General features: G+C 42.2%; 1 protein-coding gene across 3 annotated transcripts in view; it reads left to right on the top strand.

Annotated features, from left to right (window-relative positions):
• The first annotated feature begins 389 nt into the window (after positions 1-389).
• Positions 390-22,749, top strand: part of mctp2b (multiple C2 domains, transmembrane 2b) — a 32,587-nt gene continuing 10,227 nt past the window's right edge. Inside the window, exons 1-12 of one of the 3 annotated variants that reach the window (XM_083786013.1) lie at positions 390-733; positions 1,158-1,252; positions 2,228-2,465; positions 10,470-10,599; positions 15,332-15,474; positions 16,629-16,705; positions 17,560-17,674; positions 17,935-17,973; positions 18,646-18,807; positions 19,937-20,067; positions 20,509-20,698; positions 21,528-21,621. In XM_083786013.1, the coding sequence (XP_083642139.1) occupies positions 527-733; positions 1,158-1,252; positions 2,228-2,465; positions 10,470-10,599; positions 15,332-15,474; positions 16,629-16,705; positions 17,560-17,674; positions 17,935-17,973; positions 18,646-18,807; positions 19,937-20,067; positions 20,509-20,698; positions 21,528-21,621 (1,621 nt within the window). In that variant the 5' untranslated portion in view covers positions 390-526. Of the gene's footprint in view, positions 734-1,157; positions 1,253-2,224; positions 2,466-10,469; positions 10,600-15,331; positions 15,475-16,628; positions 16,706-17,559; positions 17,675-17,934; positions 17,974-18,645; positions 18,808-19,936; positions 20,068-20,508; positions 20,699-21,527; positions 21,622-22,749 lie in introns of all 3 variants that reach the window. The other 2 variants (XM_083786012.1, XM_083786014.1) reach the window with 2 other exon arrangements.

Raw genomic sequence — 22,749 nt, 5'->3', positions numbered from 1 at the left:
TCCGGACTTTTAATCGTAACAGAGTATTTCTATATTATTGTAGTATTGATACTTACTAGGGATGCATGATATAATCAGTAGCATAATCGGAATCAGCCATATCGGCCATGAAAAATAAAAATGCCATATCGGAACGGTCTAAAGAATAATAAAATTGTGTCTAGTACCTCTAGTCTAGAACAAAAGCCAATTCAAATATGATGTAAAATCTTAGGTCAAAATAAACATTACATTTTCCTATGTTTAATTTGTGTTCAGTTGTGAAAACAGACACTTGGAAAAGAATAGGCTATTTATTGATTGATTGAATACTTTATTAACATGCTTTGGGCCAAGCTACTAGGGCCTAATATAGGCTTGTTTCCATTGTGGTCCTCTGTATAATATCGGAGATCGGATATCGGTCATAATAATGTCGTAATCGTGCACCCCTAAAACTTACCAATGCCAACTTTCCACGTCTTCTCTAGCTGTTAGCGATGAGCAGGCAGTAGCAGACAGACGGAGGACCCCCCCCCCAGACACCATGGACCCCGATAAGAAGCCTGGGCGTCTGGCCCAGCTTCGCCAGCGAGCCTGGCCGCTCCTCAGCAATCTCCGCAAGGGCAAATTCAACCCCTACAAGCATGCCGTGGACCCCGCGTACGAGGTGGACCAGCGAACGCTCAGCTCCTCCGCCCCCGATGTGAGACTATATGCCAGTCCACGAAACCCGCCGGTGTCTCAGGCCAAGGTTATGATTAGTTTTTTCCACTTTTTTAAAAACTGTTCTTAGCTGTAGTTAAATGTTTTACTTTGTTTTAGTTAGTTTTACTGTTGTACTGTTTTTTTATTGCAATGTGTGGTAGTCGGGGGCGAGATTGAAAAAGAAAAGCCAGAAAAATCTTAAAATAGCCAATCAAAAATGTCAAATTAAAAAAAGCTAAAAACACATTATGCTTATATGTATGAAATATTGACGAAAACTAAAGGACAATTTCTCTATGATGTCATAGATCGTTAAGTTATAGGTAGTTTTGTAAACACACAATACAGTTTCACATACACTAGTTATTGTTTCTTTGTAAAGCCTTGTTTTTATTCAGTTATGTAAACTGTGTTTTCAACTGTAGTTTTACTGTGTGTCGTTAGTTAACAATAATAACCTTGTTTCTCAGGCACACATCTCAACCACCGCATCCCCGCTCAGCAGGCCTCATCTGGGGCACGGCAGCAGCGACAGCAACCTGGGTGCTTCTGGAGACGGACGGAGGTAGGGCCAAAACTAGACATTTAATATTTGTTTTTAGTTCAATGTTTGTTTTAAAAACGCCGAAATGACAAAATGACGTTCTTGTCCCTAACACAAACATTAAATTCCATTAACAATAAAGAGAATTTAATGTTTGTTTTGTCACCGTTTGTTTTACATCACCATTACATCACCTAATCAACATCAGTTAGACTTTAATATATAAGCGCCCCTCACTTTTTAGTATCAATCAAATAATCTTGAATATCTTCTGTTTGATAATTTGTTTAATATTTTATATAAGCTAATCAGGTTTTCTTTTATAATCAACTACTGCAAATTAAGGTTCATTGTCTGATTAGCCTGTATGATTAATACGATTATTTGATTAATAATAATTGTAGGAGCCATGAATTGGACTATTGTAATAGTTTGGTCAATGAAATGAATGGGCCGTCACTGGTGTTAATGTGATTGATTGACGGGCATAGGGGCGGACCTGGTTCACTCAAGAAGGTGGCCTAGCTGTTCACCTGTTTGACACACAGTGAGAGAGAGGGGTGTGTGTGTTTTGTTGACCGCTTTATTTTGCTTCATTTAATTTACTTTGTTTACGTTGAAGCTGTGGTCATTTTGCTTTACGTTTGAGCACCGTTATGAGTTATTTACATTGCTTTAATAAAACCCTTAAAATGCATCATTTGGATCCAGCGAATTCCTTTTGTTTGCGGCGGAGCGCGTCTGACAAAATGGCCCATCGCCTCTCAGCGACTTTAAAGTTTATTTCTCATGTAGTCGCTCTACAATAATAAAAATAATAAAACCCAAAATGTTAGAATATGGAGATAAGAGGTTTCTACCCGACTGCAGTAGTATTAGCAACAACTAAAGTGACACAGAGGCGCGTTCCCAGATGGAAAGGTGTAACAACGTAAGTATAACAGGTCTAAATGGGTTCATAACTAGACGTTAACTGTTGACTGCTCCTCCTAGAAGGAAGCCACACGGTGTGGACAGTGTAGACGGGTCCTCCTCCTACTCCCAGGAGTCAGCCATCAGCAGTGGCAGCGAGGAGGAGCAGATGGAGGAGTTTTATGCCGGGGAGGAGGAGGACGAGGACAAGTGGCACAGCTACTGCACTGGCATGGAGGCGCAGCAGCAGGAGGTCCCAGCGTCCAGCAGAGGAGACCCTCCTCCCAACATGGAGATGTCCCACTCCCACCACACGTCACAGGTGAGGAGGAGGGGGAGGCTTTGTCATGTGTTTTGATGTTTTTTTTTTTTTACATTTAAAACATCACTCAACTCACGATACGATTCGTATCACGATATGATTTTTCACAATCTAAAAAAATATATATAATTTTTTTTTTTATATAATTTATCTTCCCCCCTGAGATGTTTTATTTAACTACATTGCAAAAGAAGTAGCATTACTTTTGACAGTGCAGAAACATAATTGCCTTCCTTGATGAGCATCAACGACCATAATCACCTGGGCACAGTCACAGACACACACAGCTCCCCTCTACAGTGCTCTACTACTGAAAGTGACTATCATTTCTCTCCAAAAGCACTTGAATATGATGGAATAGGACTAAAGCTCACATTTCACATCACACACTAGCCCCCCCCTAAAAAAAAACGGGGGGTTTCTTTTGTGTTGAAAATCGATTTATTTCAATGAATCAATTCATATCGTCAAGATTAATATCGATATATATCGATATACGATATATCGGTACATGCCTAGTAGAATATAGGCATTTATTTCATTTTGTATATTCTTACCTCTCTACTCTCACCTGTACCATCTGGCTTCCCCACGGGGATCAAAATCTTAAACCTTTAGAACAAAAAACAAAACAGGGTCTTCCAGTAATACAGCTGGCAAAGGTATCCTTTTCAAGTAGACTGCTTTGCATGTGCATATAGCTGAGTTTGGGTTCGTCCGGAGGTCGGAGCTTGTGGATGGACTATTTTCCTCTGAATGCCCTCCCCCTGCCAGAATAGGCATGTTGGGTGTGAGACTACTGTAGTCTCGTGTAGCCAGAAGGAAGCTGGCATTTCCGTTCACGATTTGTTAAATAAAATATCTTTGCATTTTATTTTCTGATTTCTATTTCTTGCTAAGCAGCAAGCTATATACTGTATGCTCATATGATTTAGATTTTAGGATACATTTGCGCGACTGTAAAGACGACAGGGAAGTGGGGAGGAGGCTTCACTTACGTTTGCTCATGATCAGAGCTTCGGTGCTCCAGACTGTATGACGGAAGCATTTGAAAATTGCGAGAGGTAACAGACTGGCAACGTGAGAATAGGGTGAGACCATTCAGCCACGTACACCACCACGTTGGTAGCTCTTGCTGAATTATTAGTAGGCCTATATTTACCTAGTTTGGTGCATGTATGCTCGTTGCAATACGTGTGCACATGTCCGTTTTCTCTTTTGTTGCATCTTGTCTTTATGAAACAGACAATAGGAAAGCTGAGAAGCCCCGAGGGGAAAACAGACAGACAGCCGGACAGTAGGAGAGCACACGGGGTGTCAGTGGACAGATGAAATTTGGTCCTATAGGACAGCTGGTCCAGTTGAGCCTGCATCTAGATTCTAGAAGCTGTTTTATTCTGATGAATGTTTGGCCACGGTGTCGAATGACATGTTTCCAAACATGTGTTGGGCGTGTCGACACTTTCAGGTATCTGACAAGGCTGTTGAGGCTAGCCTTATGTCATACTTTGTTGTATGCTGGTGTCGTGCAGTGAAATGAGCAGATCTACAAGCTCACGCCGTAGGTGTCACATGCCAGTATGTTGTAATGAGCAGATCTACAAGCTCACAATGTGTCACATACGTGAGACACCAGTATGTTGTAATGAGCTGATCTACAAGCTCACATTGTCGTGTCACATGTTGTTTGCTATTTTGTAAGCTATTTGACAAATCTTTGCAATTTCTGCGAATACTGACATGCCCTTAGCACAGTGGTTCCCAAACCTTTTAGGGCGAGACCTAAAAGAGAGATTAGACGTTTGTCCGGTACACAGACTAGGGAGAATAGCAAATCTACAAGTCCACACGGTTAGTCTGTCATCGATTGATAGGACAGCTACTACCGCTACAAGCACCTACTTACACGGCATCTAGCAGTGCTCTTAAAGTATCTGACCATTCTTGTAAATGAAAGCCATACTACACGGCGTATGAGACAGCTAGGTTAATCAGTCACCATAAGGCAGAAATAATGATAATCTCCCGGCAAGCCGGAATCAGTCAGCCAGTCAAAGCGTTGGCTAATATCAAATATTTGCAGTAGCATCCTTTGTCAATAGCCAATTGTACTTGGTACAATGTGGAGAGCAGTATGTTTATTTCTCTGTATAACTTCCACCCATCTATCTCCATTAGAGCAAGGAAATGTCATTTTGATAGAGCCACTGGTGTCGTATTACTACAGTATGTACTCTATACTGTGCATTACTACTGTATGTGCAAGAGAGAACACATGTTAGTGCTGCAACTATCCATTATTATCCAAGCAATCAGTCTGGGCGGCAGTGACTCAGGGGTGCTCGGTATAACAACCCAATGTGAACCGCAAGGTTCCCAGTTCGATTCCGGGCTCCCCCGAAGTGTCCCTAGAGCAACACGCTGAACCCCTAATTGCTCCCGATGTACAGGTTGGTGCCTTCTATGGTTTCCTCCACCATCAGTGTTTGAATGTGGATGTAATGCACAATCTAAAGCGCTTTGGATAAAAGTGCTATATAAATGCACCATTTAGTCTATCAACTCCTTTTTTTGATTCAAATAACCGAGATCATCATCATCCTCATTATCATCGTCATGCATCATGCTCTTTTGTGTTTACTTTTTTCTCTGAATAAAGGTTTAGCCAAATCATGCTAGAGAGACAGAAAGAGGAAGAGTCATTAGACTTTTGACAAAAGTTCCTCATGCGGTATTTGTCACAACTGTTCACACCTTTGCACATCTTTAGCAAGATAACACCCACAAACAACACTGTGACAGCTATTTGCAGTTGTGGTGGGGATGCTGGATGTCTGTCTGTCTGTCTGTCTGTCTGTCTGTCTGTCTGTCTGTCTGTCTGTCTGTCTGTCTGTGCTAAAATGAATAATGTTTATTTAGCATCTGTAAACATTTCACTAGAAGCACAATCAAGAAGATGTAATTATTAGGCAAAATGAGGAAGAGGGCAAGCGAACGTGGAAGTGTGTGTGTGTGTGTGTGTGGGAGGGTGGGGGCAGGCTGATTATGCTGCCATGTCTCCCTCCCCTGTAAACACAAGTAGCTCTATCAAAGTTTAATGTGCTTTCATATAGGCAGCTAAATAAAAAGTCAATCAAAATGTAGTTTACTCTGTCGCTACAACATGTGACAGGACCCATCAACAGGACTGGGTGTCCGAGTAAGTTGTAATATTACTTATTACTTATCTTACTGTGTACCTACCGTATACAGTGGTGGACAGTAAATAAAGTACTGTACTTCTTTGAGGTATTTGTACTTTACTTTATTTAGTATACTTTTACATCTACTCCACTACATGTCAGAGGAAGATATTGTACTTTTACGCCACTACAATTAATTGACAACTTGAGTTACTAGTTACTTTGTAGACTTTGATTATTATTATAAAACATACATTAACCGCTTCAGGCCTATATACATTTTGGCCATTTGAAAATAGACGATCTACAAGCTCACTTTTTCCACCACTGACCGTATGTATATTAACTAAGTCATCAACCTTAAATAATATAGTTAATCTTGCTATTTTGTTTAGTCTGAAATGCGTGCACATGTATGTTAGATCAGTGCGTAATATGTTTTTAGATCACAGAGTTGTGAAGTAGGGGGTCGTCAGAATTGGCCACGTGTGTGTGTGTGTGTGTGTGTGTGTGTGTGTGTGTGTGTGTGTGTGTGTGTGTGTGTGTGTGTGTGTGTGTGTGTGTGTGTGTGTGTGTGTGTGTGTGAAGTGAAGTGAAGTGATGAACATGTTGTTCATCACTTCATTATGAACATTATTTTATTTCAAATTTCAAAAAAATGAATCAATATTTTAATTAATAATTTAATTTAATTTATTATTATTTGGGCCTTGTCAAGTTTTCAGACCCGAGTAAAGAACTAAACTAACCTACAGTATATAATACTATTAAAAAGCAGAAGTGACCCAGTAACTTGAGCCGCGAAAAGCAATGCGAGAAAATGCAGGAATACGGTTGTGGTTTTCAAATTCAAACTAACTTCTGTCTGATTATTTAAAATAGTCAAAAGTTTGTTCCACACAGAATGTGTTTACAAGATATTTTGAATACATACGTATACATACATACATGCATACATACAGTACATACATATATAAACAAAACAATGGTTTTAACACAAATGGTCTCTTATCGGGAGGCCCCTGACACAACATATTTCAGATTAGATTGATTCTAGGCTTGTGGTTTAGTTTCTTGAGGCATACATACATTGTCTCTCTGCATCCTGTGTATATGTGATCTGCATTCTGTGTATGTGATTGATGTGTGTTTCCTGTCCTACTTGCTAAAGGAAATAGCATGCCATTCAGAGTTATATGAGATCATAATTTCCCCGATATAGTCTCAGCCTGTTATCTTTGAACACCTTTTAAACGTTGTTTGCCTTAGTGTGCTTGCCTTGTGTTACTTTACTTACCTTGTGGGAGTGCTGTGTTACAGTGTTGGAATCGTGTTACCTTTGTTTGATCCATGATCCCAGTTGACTTACTAGTTCCTGGTTTGGATTGGTTCTTAACCCATTCTGAGACCTGAGATCAGATTCAAAAAATGTCTTCTATGTCAGTCGCTCTTCGATCTTTCAAAAATAGCAGACCTACAAGCTCGTAGCGATATGAGCTTGTAGATCTGCTATTTTTCAATAGCTAAAGCACGACATGATGCTAACACCAAAATGGGTTCCCGCCCAAAATGGGTTAAGTTTGAAAATGGAAAGAATTCATAACACATCATCATTTTCCGACCGCGGTTGAGATCATGTGATTTCACAATGCCACGCCAGACTTTCTGGTCCTTCATTGCCATCCCCAGTTCCTGCTTACTGATGCATGTGTCCCTAGCGATGACATCAGGGAACGACAGTTTTCTAACCTCTGGTCTGCTTTGAGGCAGGACTCCAGAGAACAAGGGAAGATATAACCTCATTGTCAACTCTGTAGCAGTGGCCGGCAAACTGTGTTCTTCTGGATCGGACTAGTGAAGAAACACGGGGAAGGTTGCCGTATAATTGATTAGTCGATGGGTGGCTCTTCCAAGATACATTTTGTGCTCTCATTAGAAGTAAGTGCCATCCAACAGTTTCTCTAAGTGTCCATGTCTCGGAGCCATAGAGTAGAATCGGCTCGACAGTCGTCTAAACTGGGATGACCAGATTTTATGCATGTCATTGCAGGCTGACCAGGCCATACCCTTCCTAGTTTGAAAGTCCTTTTGGGAAGAAGATATATCATACTATAATTCAATCTGAATGAATGAATGAATGAATGAATGATAGAATGAATGAATGTCAGAAACACCACCGTATCTCCTCATTGCCTGCACCAATCGCTCCCACTTTTCACACAGGCATTGACCATAATAATATGGAGGTCTTAACGAAGCCATTTTTTCAATAAGATTAATAATGAATTTATTAGTGAATAAAAACCCGTTTATTTGTCCGTGGTCTATCTCCGACCGAGCCACACTATTAGCACACATCTCTCCATGCCAAAAAAAAATCTGCACGCTCCCAGAATCCGGCTAGGCTACATTTTACCGACGCAACTGTCATATTTACTGTACAGATATTGTTTTTACATCACCACACGATCCCACGGGACTCATCTCCCCGCAAATCACGTGTCACCAGTGAAATGCATGTTGGGACGGACACAGATTAATACTGGGACACAGTTTCCGGCGCAACATTCCCCTTGCATTCTCCAACGCACTTCCCCTTTTTCACACCGCCCCCAGGCAGGCATCAGACCTATGCATCAGACCCACATGAGGAAAACAACTCGGTCCCATAGTACAGCTACTCTTGCGTCAGTCGACATAACTTCTTCTTTGGGGAAGCATCGCGGCCGGGTTGCGTGGCACAGGCACCTGAAAGCTCCGACAGTTGGACGGAGGCATGTTAACGTGGACACACACACACACACACACACACACACACACACACACACACACACACTGTTTCGACACCACACTGTCCGCCCCCTCCTCAACCACCTCCTTCGCCGTGCATTACACATGAGCTACATGCACGCTCAAAGCCTGGACACTGACAACCACAGCTTACAGCCCTGCGCGCACCCAGCGTGGCTGCGTGACACACTGAACAGCACGATCACAACGGAATGCTTATCTGTCGGGGTCTCGGGGTGGCCAAATGGAGACGTTTGGGGAAGACAGATCCCGTGCCGTCGGAACAACACAATGACAAAATACATACAGACAGATGCAATGACAACGACACGTTCCTAAATCACACAAAACATCAAATTCTTATCCTGATTATATAAAGAACAAACTACAACTTGCTTTGAAGCCCAAAAAGCCAACCTCCGCGTTCACCGTTTAATAGCTTATATCTCCATGGGCAGCAGACGGTGAGCGGTTAGGGACCGTCTACAAAGTGCAACACCGAACTTGAAAATATTCAATAACTTCCATTTATAGGCAGAATATCACCACCATATTTACATCACACATCAATGGTGTACTTATGATTGTACTACAGCATTTAATTAGCCTATACTTTAGTGCCCAACCCAACTTCCCAAGACCATCTGTAAACAATTCCCCCCCTATCAGTAATGTGATCTATTACATCGCACACTGAACATGATTTGCTGTTCATATATTAAGAACGGGTAAGGACTAGTATGAACAACACAATGAAGCTTAATTTCCCACCAAATGCACACAGTGTTTCACAGTAAACTATCTATCTGGGACAGCAGTGATAGCGAGCCTACCTACTGTAGGCCTACTGCATGTCAACGACATACAGAAAATTAGGTAGATGCTAGAATGCTAGATTGATTTACTTGCATATTAATTGCGTATTAATTTCTTGTGCCGTTTGTGAAACTGTGTAAATATCTGAAAACCGCTTACTTGTATTGTAAATAAGATAGGAGAGACCCTAAGTCTGTGCCGTTTGTAAATAAGCTAAGAGAGACTGAGAGACCCTACGAGTATGCTGTTTGTGAAACAAGCTTTTAATATCTGGAACCCTTTACTTTCTTCTTTCCTGCCTTGATCTCCTTACCCCCCCTCCCCCCGCCCCCTTCTTCCCTTTCTTTGTGTTCTTGGAAAAATAACACGATGGGAAGTTGGGAACTATGCACTAAAATGACTTTCACCCACTTTTATACTTGTAAAACTGTGATGTGACAATAAAGCTGATTCAGATTCTGAATTAGTACACGGCTTGGTTGAATGCTTGGTTCTGATTGGTGTGTTATTTCTTGATAACGACCACTCCGCTCTAACCAGACCGCTGTCTAATCAAAGCCTCAGAGCACCTGGCTGCACTGCTTGGATCTTTTTTAATGCTCTATCAACACACCGGGCTGTATTTTGCGTGTCTTAAGTGCCAGGTCTTATTACCTAACTTGATTAAACTAAAGACCTGGAGGCGTGATCAATGCCATTTGGCTATTCTGAGTGGCCAAAGAGCATTGATCACGCCTCCAGGTCTTTAGTTTACTCAAGTTAGGGAATAAGACCTGGTACTTAAGACACGCAAAATACAGCCCACCATGTCATAATCACCCTGTCTGTGATTATAGTTATAGTCACCAATGTACACAGTTTTTAAATGTACAAATATTTATTTACATAATAGGTAGTTAACCCATTTTGACCTGAGATCAGATTCTAAAAATGTCTTCTACATCCTGACAGTTTTCTGAAAAAGCTATGTTTCTATGTCAGTGGTTCTTCGATTTTTCAAAAATAGCAGACCTACAAGCTCATAGATCTGCTATTTTTCAATAGCTAAAGCATAGCATAATGCTAACACCAAAAGGGGTTGCCGCCCCAAAATGGGTTAAACAACTAGTCGACTAGTAAACTAGGCAACTAGTCGACTAGTAAAACAGTGAATGCCCTACCACCTAGCCATTCATCATCCCTGGCTTATAGTCCATGATGTGTTGTTTCTTTACAGTGTGAAGCGGGAGGGGAGTCGCTGACTGGGTCGCGGAAGGAGGACGTGGTCAAGGACTCTCCCAGCAGGTCCTACCTCCTCAACGTCATCCTGAAGGAAGGCAGGAATCTGGTCATCAGAGACCGCTGTGGTAAGCAACGGGTTCCCACGTCTCACTGACCGCTGTGGTAAGCAACGGGTTCCCCCCACGTCTCACTGTTGGAGATGTTGTAGAAAGAAATCAGAATCAGAATCAGAATCATTTGAAGTATTTTATTTGTCACTAAAAACTGTTCACACATCTGGAGTAAGTGAACACGCAAACAATATCGCTGGGACAGCTATTTGGTGTCACATGCATGCACGAACGCACAGACGTAGTATATACTAGTATATTCCGTAAGTACAGTATATACTGTACAAGACAAGTAAATGATTCTCTCAACAGTTATCCCGTTCTCTAGTGCAGTGGTTCTCAAAGTGGGGTCCGGACGGGTGACCCCCAGGGTTGCTTGGTGGGTTCCAGGGGTCCCCAGCTAAATTATTGATAGTTAGGAACAATATGGACCCATTTGGGCCTGACGTCGAAATAAAAAAAAACGTTCGCTCTGAAAGAATATATACCTATTCAAAGATTTGGGCCGCATTTTAAAAGTATAACAGAATGCTTGAAACACCAAAAGGGGTTCCTGCCCCAAAATGGGTTAAACGGTACAGCCACGGACCACCGTTTGATGAGATTTAGCCTCTCAGACCCAAAACTTAGAATATTTTGTTGTCGTTGATAAGAGTTTGTCCACAATTCCATCCTGTATTGATGTTGGTAGGTATCATAGGAGAGACAACATGCAGACGTTAATTAAAATAACATTTCTTCTACATTCTCTAATTAAGTAATTAAGTAAATATAGCAATGCAGATGCATTTAACTCTTGAGAGCGTAAAATGTAACCAAATGGACTCGTTTCATTTTCCAGTCTCAATGGTTAAAGATCTATAATAATTAATTGCATATTTATAATAATGAATTGCATTCTATAGCGCTTTTCCAAGTGCTCAAAGCACTTTACAATGGTTCATTCATACATACATTGGGAGGTGAAGCGGTGAACAGTCGACGCCAGCGTCCTCACTTCCCACATTCACACACACCAATGGTGGCAAGCTCACACCGACCAACTCATTGGAGGCAATGTAGGGTTCAGTGTCTTGCCCAAGGACACTTCGACATGTGGACAGGAGGAGCCGGGACTCGAACCGCCGACCCAGGGATCATTGGACGACCTGATCTACCTCCTGAGCCACAGCCACCCCTAAAAGGGTCCATTTGGTTACCAACATTTAGTTGGGGACCACCTGGAATCCCCTCAAGGACCACTGGTGGTCCCTGGACCACTATTTGAGAAACACACCAGTGGTACAGCAACGTGCTCAAAGCCTTGCTGGGCTCAAGGCTCAGCAAGACTTTTATCCCTGAAGCTGTCAGAGCTTCTGTCAAGGACAAGGACAGCAAAGCAAAACAAAACCGCATTCAGTCTTTAAATATACAGCCTTGTAGATTTGTGTTTACTTGCACTAAAGTGGATCAGTTTGGGGATTTACTACGAGCCAAGGTTTCCTCCCAATAGTGACGATAATAAGCCTAACCACACATTTAAAAAATAATAATACTAGAAGTTTTACTCTGCCTTTCTTACTTGTACTGTACCGGTCTTTCTTACCTATTGTACTGCAACTGTGAGTGAGGAGTTACATTAACACAAGAGTTGTCCCGATCCGATCACGTGATCGGAAATCTGGGCCGATCACATGATTTTCAAAAGATCGTCCGACCCGTTCCTCTGCTGAGCAGAGCCATAGAGTTAGGGCTGAACTGATTCAAGATTTATTTTGCTATGCATGGATATTTACATCCACATCCACATGCAGCTCCACTTCTAAGTCTGCCTGCAGCCTCTGTCTGTGTGTTTGTGTGTGTCCCTGGTGTGTGCACATCTAACACAGACATGTTGTTGATGTAAGATCCCTAGATCCCTTTAGAAAGTTTACAACTTCAATTCCACTGGAGTTTGGAGCTATAGCAATAGCAGTTACCAGCATGTAGAAGTAGCATGCGGTAGTTTTTTGATCGGATTGGGAAACATGTCTCAAAATCAAATGATAGGAATCGGATCGCGAGCAAAACAAGTGATCAGGACATCCCTAATTAACATTGACGATTGTACAGTGGAGTCTGGGTTTCCAGTAGGGATGTAGTGATGAGACATTTTGGCCAACATCGATATCCGATATGATTAATTGCTGGCATGGCCGATAACCGATATAACTAATGTCGATATGATCTAATTCTGTATTAAGAAAATATAAAAATGTTGTCGAGGCTTATAAACACTGCATTTGAAAAAAGCAATGCCTCTTTTTTCCAAAACTAGGGATGCAACGTTATTGAAATGTTGTCCCATGTCTCAACATAAACAGCTTGAATGTAGTATTTTTATTTTAAAAATATTCCAACTTGTTGACTCTTTTGAAAGCTTCTCCAGAAAACATTGATAGAATATTCAGCCTTCTTCATAACAAAGGGCATTTTCAGGCTTTTTTTTTTTTTTAAAGTGCACTGCACTTGCAATACGAAACACTTTATTTAGGCAACGTTTCTGTCAGACCTTCTTCAGGCTCATGCTGAATAATAGGCAGCCCTATTATTCAGCCCTGCCTACGCACCCGTCTCAGAGGGTGTGCATAAGACTTTGTTGCCTCACATAAAAATCTGATATAAACTGAGTTGAACTATTTTACCGATACGTACTGTATGACCAATATATCGGTTTAACCCATTCTGACCGCGCACCCATTTTGGTGTCGGCATCATGTTATGCTTTAGCTATTTAAAAATAGCAGATCTACAAGCTCATATCGCGCCACCGAGTGGCGCGATACGAGCTTGTAGGTCTGCTATTTTTAAAAAATCAAAGAGCGACTGACATTTTTAGAATCTGATCTCAGGTCAGAATGGGTTCATCAGACCAGTGTGTGTCCGGCGGAAACCTCGTATGAATCTGATCTCAGGTCAGAATGGGTTAAGGCCAATATCGGCCGATACCGATGTGTTTGCCGATTGATCTCCCATCACTAGTGTCCAATATATAGTTTAGTTCAGTGATGGTCAACCTTTTGAATTACCAGAACAGGGACAGGTTCTTCATGGAGTTAAAACATGCCTTGTACAGTGATTTGACGGTGAATACACACCCATACCCTGCCTCAATGTTGTGGAATGTGTCTGTGTGTAGATGGCATGGTGATTAATTATACACAAACAGACACAATCAGAGTCAGGCCCAGGGTGGATCTATAAACACCGTCACCCCTCTGTCTGAGGTGAGCGGCATTCCATGCCGTCAGCACAGCGGATCCCGACCTGTCTGAGGCACGCCCAGCATCAAACGTCCTGAGGTCCCAGACTCTCCCAGAAAGAGAGAGTCATCATTTCTTTTACTTAGGCCTTTGAATTCCTTTCGGAACATAGGCCATTGATGAGTCGTTTCCACCCTCGTCTGTCATCATTTCACCATGATGTAAACAAGTGGCTCTATCGTGTGCTTCATCGACACCCACTAATACAGGGGTTCTCAACCCGTGGGTCACGACCCCTCGGGGGTCAAATGATGTTGGGAGGTCCCCAAATTATTTCAACCTTCCCCCTTTTTGTCCCCTTTTGTTTTTGCAAGTGAATGGCTGGAAAATGGAAATGAAGAGTTTACATTATAGAGTACACATGGAGTACATGCATACACTTTCCTTAATGATTATATCTGGTTTGAGTATTTATTTATGATATAATGTCTCTCTTATCAAGGTTATTTTTGCAGTCAGTTTGTATTGGGGGTGGTCCCGATACATGGCCAAAGCATTTCCGGGGGTCCCCAGCTGAAAACGTTGAGAACCCCTGACCTAATACACAGCAGCGGTTCTCAAACATTTTCATGTTGAGGAATCCCAAATTGATATTACGTAGCTAAAATAGCCGATTCACAAGCTTGCATCGGATTCAAACCTATAGTTATTAAAGTGGATTATGTTTAGTTAATTTTTTTTTTTAAGATTCCAAATGGTCAGAACAAGTATATTACAGTAATACAGCTCTTATCATCATAGATCATACATCACCTCATTCCGGCCAATCATAATTTGCGTCCTCACTTTTGTCTTCAATGTTTGTGACACTCAAAACTATCAATTGTCAATGGCATTCAATGTTTGTGTTTACACAAACCCTCAAAGCTGGACATAGGAGGGGCTAGTGCCTTATCAAAAATAAAGGCTAACACATTTGGAAGATAGATTTCATATGCACCCAAAATACCAGGCTTCCATCTAGTGGTGAATGAGCTGAATTGCTAGACCTAGAAGTCAGTTTAGCTCATTCATATGGTATGTATCATTTAAAAAGAAACTGCACAAAAATGGGACTAGAGGAGAAGAGATCCAGTAGAACTAAAAGACAAGTAAAGTGATTTTATGTGTGTTTGCGCTCGGGTGTTGCCCTCTGAAAATAGATCTACAAGCTTAAAACGTGCCTCGCTGTGAAGCGGTGTGAGCTTGCAGATCGTCTATTTTGAGCATGCAACCAAGTGCACAATCGGGCATTATGATGCCATCAAATACCTGCCAAAATACATTTTTGGCGACAAAATCAACTGTAGATTTAATAGACTAAAATGACATGATATTTAGCCGACTAAAACTAGACTCAAACTAAAACATTTCAGATGACTAAAATATTACTAAAACTTAATGGAAAATACTAAATAAAAATGTGCTGTCAATATCAACACTGCCTCTGATTAATGTAAATATTAAAATACTGTTTCCATTCGCAGGGACCAGCGACCCTTATGTGAAGTTCAAACTGGACGGCAAGACCTTCTACAAGAGCAAAGTGGTTTATAAAAACCTCAACCCCACCTGGAGCGAGTCCTTCTGTCAGCCCGTCAGTGATCTGGACAAGACAATCCACATCAAGGTGAGCTACGGTCAGAGACTGCTCACATGGTTCTTGTCCAGTTGTTTTCAACCTTTTTCATATCAAAGTCCATTATTTATTCTGCATTTGAGCCACGGACCACCATTTGATGAGATTCAGCATCTCAGGCAAAAAACTTTAATAGGATATTTTGTTATTGTTGGATAAGATTTTGACAACAATTCCACGCTGTATTGTTGTTGGAGAGATAAAAGGCAAAGGATCAAAAATAACAATTCTTCAACATTCTCTAATTGTGTAGACTTCTTGTAAATTGAGTAATGAATCAATCACAGCTCTCCACCTACTGATTACGTGTGGTGATACTACGTAAGTTCATTGGTCGGGTTCTGAGAACAAATAGGCTGGAGTTAGGAATCATTCTTAGCTTGGTTTATAGAGCACCGAAGTCTGACGTCACTTTCAGTAGAGGGCGTCTGTCCCCAGGTTCATGTATTTGTTTAGTTGCATTGAAATCCCCATTGAGGCGATTTGAGATCGCCTCATATAACAACTGTGTTTGAAAAATGAACATGTCACCCCGGCCGCTTCACTCATATGGATATGAAGAATCAACTGACTGAGAGAAAACGCTAATGTTACTGCTACTGAATTAGTTAGATTTTCGCTAGAATCAGACTGTATCATATATGAGTGACTGACTGTTGCAAACGATACAGAGACACCTCCCTGACAATAACGCCGAGACAGCTTGTTTATTTTTGGACCACAACGCTTATAGTAGACGATATTAAGATCACCCCATGTTATTCTCCATAGAGAAATTACTTCCGTGAACCAGGGGAATGGTCGGGATGAGCGAGTTACGTCAGGACTTCGGTGCTCTATTAAAGCAAGGAAGCAAGTCTGCATGGGTTAGGACAAATGTTACTGTATGTCCAACGTTGGGCAGAGAGAGGCTTCAATCCATTTCAATTAGGCTCACACAAACACCTCCTTCCGAACAGAATACCAGATTCTCACATGCCATAGTAACTAGATTGAGCACAAGTCATACACCCATTCCGTGTACACCTCTGTGCTGCTTACGGAACTTGCCTATCGGGCACGCAGGCGTGCCATTAATGACGGTAAGGCGCGCCGCACCCTCTCGTTTAATATTGCTTAATTCATTCTGCTTGTTATCCATGCAGGTGTATGACCGTGACATAACGTCCGATGACTTCATGGGCTCCAGCAGACTCCTACTGAGTGATCTGCAGATAGACAAGTAAGTCGTTGCAATGACCTCATCGTCGCACACATTTCTGTCCAATGCACCCGTCCACACTCGCGCAGCTCGCACACGCACGTCCGCACGGCCGTCTCCATATATGAAGATCACAACACTGACCTCATCAAACCCTGGATAGCCAGACATCGAGAACACTGTATCATCACCTAGATCTGCATATATGGAGCCGGGCCAGCAACTCTACATCTGACCTCAAATCCTTAGATCTCCATATATGGAGCTGACCTGTTCTGACATTCCATATGTTGATCCTTCCCCACCCGTCCTTCCTCTTCAATGTCTCCCTTTTGACTGTTACCTGTCCATTCAAACTCTAGACGGGCCCACCCCAATGTTATTGGCGCAGCCACGCCCAGCAGCCGGCAAAAACTCAACAGAGTTCTCAACAGGCCCTCATCAAACCCTGTACACTCAAGACACTGACCCCGCTGCCACCCATAGATCTCCATACAGTATATGGACCTGTTCTAACATTCCATAAGTTGATCTGACCTCATCAAACCCTGTACACTCAAGCCACACTCCATATATGGCCATACCTCATCATCAAACCCTGTACGCTCAAGACATTTCCCCCGCTGTGACCCCTATATCTCCATATATAGAGCTGACCTGTTCTGATATTCCATATGTTGATCTGACCTCATCAAACCCTGTGCACTCAAGACACGCTCCATATATGGCCAGTATTCATTCCATATGTTGATCTGACCCCCCATGCCAAAGCACCAGCGCTCGCCCAGCAGTCTGCCGTCTCCCAGGCGGATGCGTGCACGCCCTCAGGGCGTCTTACTGGTAATAATAATAATAATAATATCTTTTTTCTCCAGGGTGACTGAGCTGTCTCTCCACCTAGAAGATGTCAACAGTCTAGAAGACGACATGGGAGTCATTCTGTTGGACGCGTGTCTGTCTATGAGAGACGGAGACGGCACGAGTGACTCGGTAATACAATCTGTGCTTGGGAACCTCCTCAAAGCATAGGTTTAAATAAATATGCTGCTCAGGCATTTAAATGCAGCCAATTATACTTGCACCAAAAGAAGTTGAGCAACAGCAAAGAATGCAACTTTCCTTGCATAAAGGCAAGGAAAGTACTTTAATATTTGTTTTATTTATCCAATCAATTGTTGCATTTTCTCCCTGTTGTCCTACAGTACTAACCAAGCTGTTGTTCTCTTTTACACCTAACCTGCATGCTACAGCCATTGAAATGGCCTCAGACACCAAAGAGAAATTTTAGGGTAAGGTATAATAACTGATATCTTTAAATCGTTAATTCAGTAAATTCATGGTGGATTAGACCAGTACAGTGGTTCCCAGGCTTTTTTGGACATCTGACAAAAGCTGCACGTTCAGATTTTGTGCTTCTGGGGATGAGAATCATTTTCAGCCAGATTTTGATACATTTTGGCCCCCAAGTGGGGCCCGGACCTCAGGTTGGGAACCACTGGATTAGACAGACTCAACGTACTGTATGTATGATGATCACGCGACATACTAAATCCTACACAGCTTGTAACCACGCCCCGTTTCTGTGGCCAATGTGGAACTGCCTCTCGCCTACAACAACTGCAAACCTTTGTTTTGGCCAATAAGGTATCGTTTTTGACCGCGACCGAAGCGTGCCGTCTCAAGCGACGCCGCGACTGCCACTCAAAGTGGCTATACTGGCCAATCACAGAGCATCCTTGCACAAGCTGGATTTAGTATGACGCGATGATGACACACATGAGTCCATTTCACTCCCAATCAGTTTCAACTCTTAGGGCCATACTGATGACAATAGGGCCCTCAAAGTTTAGATCTCTAATGAGCCTCTCCTCTCCTCTCCTCTCCTCTCCTCTCCTCTCCTCTCCTCTCCTCTCCTCTCCTCTCCTCTCCTCTCCTCTCCTCTCCTCTCCTCTCCTCTCCAGTCTGGAGTCTCTCAGAACACCAGGAGTCTGTCGGAACAGAAGAGCCAGCTGTGGAGCCGCGTGGTGCGCGTCACCCTGATCGAGGGGCGGAGCTTGCCAGTGGAGGGACAGGGAGACGTCTACGTAAGCCTGAGACTGGGAGAGCAGAGGCACAAGAGCAAGGTACGGCTCCAGGCACCAGACACCCACCCGTAATGCTTCTAATAGATATACGCTTTCTAGAGCAAGGTACACCCACCCGTAATGCTTCTAAGAGATAGTGGCTTTCTAGAGCAAGGTACACCCACCCGTAATGCTTCTAATAGATAGAGGCTTTCTAGAGCAAGGTACACCCACCCGTAATGCTTCTAATAGATAGAGGCTCTCTAGAGCAAGGTACATACACCCATAATGATTCTAATAGATAGAGGCTCTCTAGAGCAAGGTACACCCACCCCTTAATGCTTCTAATAGAGGCACTAGAGCAATGAATCTGATAGTTAGGTCAAGAGCCAGTTAAGATAGATTGATAGATTCTTTATTTTTGTGTCATGCACCCAAGGCGCCCAGCCCACATGGACTTATATGACACACCATACAAAGAAACTTTTTTTTTTTTTTTTTTACACCAACAAAACATTCTGCCTTTTTCCCCACGCTTTTCTAAAGCATTACCTTTCCTAAAGCATGAGGTTTAGTCCGACAACGTGACCAGACGTCTCCGCGTTTCCCAATCGCAACCAATTAGGCTCCAGCATTCATGCATTAGGTCGTTAAGATCGTTTTGATAAGTTAAATATTTTACTCAAAATCCCACAGTTTTACACATGTAACGGCCAAGCTACACCAGGCTTTTCTCGTGCGTTTACTCTAAACGCGGGGACCGTGCGTGCGTAAGCCAAATGCCCTGGCTACATCGATCTGTCAGACGTGCGGCAGATTTGTGCGGGACCTTCCGGGAGGATATATAGATACGCGCGCATGGGAGCATACGCACGTAAAAAAATTAGAACCGATCCTATTTTTAGAGCACGCGTAGGATGGCCCGCGGTATCCGTGCGTCTGGTGTAGCTGGTATCATTGACATATATTGGTCCTATCCAAACGCACTGTACGCGCGCAGTAAACGCATACGCACGCGCGCAAAATTCCCTGGTGTAGCTTGGCCGTAAACCTGTGATGTGACAATAAAGTTTTGATGTGAGATATGCTGTATAATCAATTCAAAGAGTGTTGCTTTTAGAAGAGTGCAATAGTGACCTACAGTACTTCTCAACATTCCATTTGAGACCCTCTCTGTCTCCCTCCGCAGAACATCGATAAAATGGCGAATCCGCAGTGGAGAGAGTGCTTTGACTTCAACCAGTTTAACGACGACACATACTTCAAACTGGAATTGGAGGTGGTTTCCAAGGAGGGTCGTAAATGCGAAAGCTACGGAATGTGAGTCGCGACACATCGCAGCGATTATTCTTAAAAAGATACATGAAACACTTCAGCTCTATAGATTTCGGCCATTTGAAAATAGCCGATCTACAAGCTCACAATGCATCACAATAGGACGCACTGTCAGTCTGCTATTTTCGAAATATTTTTAGACATTTGATAACTTGAAATGGGACATTCTGCATCGTGAGTACTTCCTACTTTTGGTACTTTAAGTACATTTTGATACTTTTGTACTTTTACTCGAAGATTATTTTTACTTCTGACTCGCAACAAAGTAATTTTTTTTGTGTGGTATTGATACTTTGAGAACTTTTTCCTATCACTGCTTATAAACCTTCAATGGCTTTATGGTCTTGCGGAACCCTTTACATGTGTATGCCTGTATTGTGTCCGTTTTCTGTGTTAATGCGTGTGTGTGTGTGTGTGTGTGTGTAGGTGTGAGGTGGACCTCTCCAAGCTCCCGGTGAATCAACCCCAGGTGTTCAAATCAAAGCTGGGTTGTTATGGCCCAGGTGAGCTGGTCTTCCTGATCACACTGAGCGAGTGCAGTGGCGTCTCCATCTCTGACCTCTGTTCCCCAACCCTGGACCAGCCACACGGGGAAGAAGCCCTGCTGGACAAATATGTAAGTGCCTGGTACCGCGGACATCACCCTATTCCATATGCATATGCAGTGGTGGGATAAGCACTAAAACATTTTACCTAACCCATTCTGGGCGGGAACCCCTTTTGGTGTTTTAACTAAGCGTTATGTTATACTTTAGCTATTGAAAAATAGCAGATCTACAAGCTCATAGCGCGCCACCGAGTGGCGCACTACGAGCTTGTAGGTCTGCTATTTTTGAAAATTTCCGACGTCAGGCCTAAATGAGTTAACTAGGTGTGCCATGCACATTTTTTGCATTTTTTTTGCCATGGCAGAAAACAATTGGGAAACACTGACTGTAGAGTAGCCCGAGTTAAGTTTTATTCGTTTTATTGGGCGATTTTGATTTTGACTTTTAAGACATACATGGTTTTCGGCGGCTACTTTGTGACAGGTCTCACGTTTGGATCACGTGCAAGTCTTTCCAATTCTATGGACAATGGCGGTGCGCACCGAGCTGCAGTATTTTTCTTCCTTGTTGTCACTGGCCACTGGCCACAATCTCTGTAAAGCGCCTTGGATAAAGGCGCTATATAAATGCACCATTTACTACGGCCATCATGAAATATTTTCCGACATTAAGACATGCGATCACGCTATTTTAAGGCACACATTCGTGCAAGGGAACGATATACTCTATCGGGTGATTCTTAATTAGTATTAGTATTAGTAGTAATTAGTAGTAATTAATCTGGCAATAAATATGTCTGTGTATGTATGTGTTTGTCTCACAGAGTATAATGTTTGTGTATGTATGTGTTTGTCTCACAGAGTATAACGTCTGTGTATGTATGTGTTTGTCTCACAGAGTATAAAGAGGTCCTTCAGGAACCTGCGTGACGTGGGGTTCCTCCAGGTCAAAGTGATCCGAGCTACTGACGTGATGGCAGCTGATTTAAATGGTACGTTTAAGCTCATACGCAGAGTTTAAAAGTAAACTTGTGGGTCACGGACCAGTTTGTATGGGTCTCGAGTAAAAATCCCATTTTCTTTAACCACATGAATTCATTTTAAATAATTGTATACATTTTAAAACAAACAAACAAATCTAAGAAAGTCCATAAATAAAATGTAACATTAATTCAGAAGTAGTGCAAATAGCCGATCTACAAGCTCGAAAACGTGGTGCGGAGTGAAATGTTGTGCGCTTGTAGATCTGCTATTTTCACTAGTTTGGGTCCTCCTGGGCAAAGGAGACTTTTGGGTCTCGACCTGAAAAATCGAGATGTTTAAACGAGCAAGACAAGAGGCGATCAATAAATAAATCTAATCACCCATGCTGGTCTAAAAGTGTATAGATACCTGCCAACCAGCGCTGTCCAGGTAAACAAAATTACACTTTCAAAGTCACAGTACACATATTAACCAGTTAACAGTTTCTTCAATATTATTTTCCAAAAGTAAAAAGTTCAATTGCTCAGTCTGGTAGAAAAGTACTGTATTTGAAGGCCATAGTAAAAGATACTTGTTCTGTTCAGAATTTGTCGTCTCCCATCTTTCCACAAAATAATACAAAATGTTTGATAGTGGGCTCGATATGAACCTGGCTCGATAAGCCTGATCGATAAGGTGCTCGTTATCAATACAAAATTTACGAGCTCCATCCCTAGCTATAAGTAGCATGTGACGGGACAAACTAGGGGGTTTTCATGATTCTGAATCCATTGCAAGCATTAGTTTTGCACAAGAAACGGCCAGCTTGTAGATCTGCTATTTTCAAACGATTCTTATACATTGGAAAACGTAAAATGGAACATTCTGCATAATGTGTAGGCTATACTTTTACTTTTGTACTGCAAGTACATTTTGACGACAATGCTTTTGCATTTTCACTCAAGTACATTTTAAATTCCAGACTTTTACTTGTAACTTAAGTAAAACATTTGAGTACTTTTTCCACCACAGATTTTTAACCCATTCTGGACGGGAACCCCTTTTGGTGTTTTAACTAAGCATTATGTTATACTTTAGCTATTGAAAAATAGCAGATCTACAAGCTCATAGCGCGCCACCGAGTGGCGCGCTACGAG

This window comes from Protomyctophum parallelum (assembly GCF_964188405.1).
Source record: "Protomyctophum parallelum genome assembly, chromosome: 16".
NCBI lineage: Eukaryota > Metazoa > Chordata > Actinopteri > Myctophiformes > Myctophidae > Protomyctophum > Protomyctophum parallelum.
The sequence above is the reverse complement of the archived record's forward strand: the minus strand, read 5'-3'. Positions and strand labels throughout refer to the sequence as shown.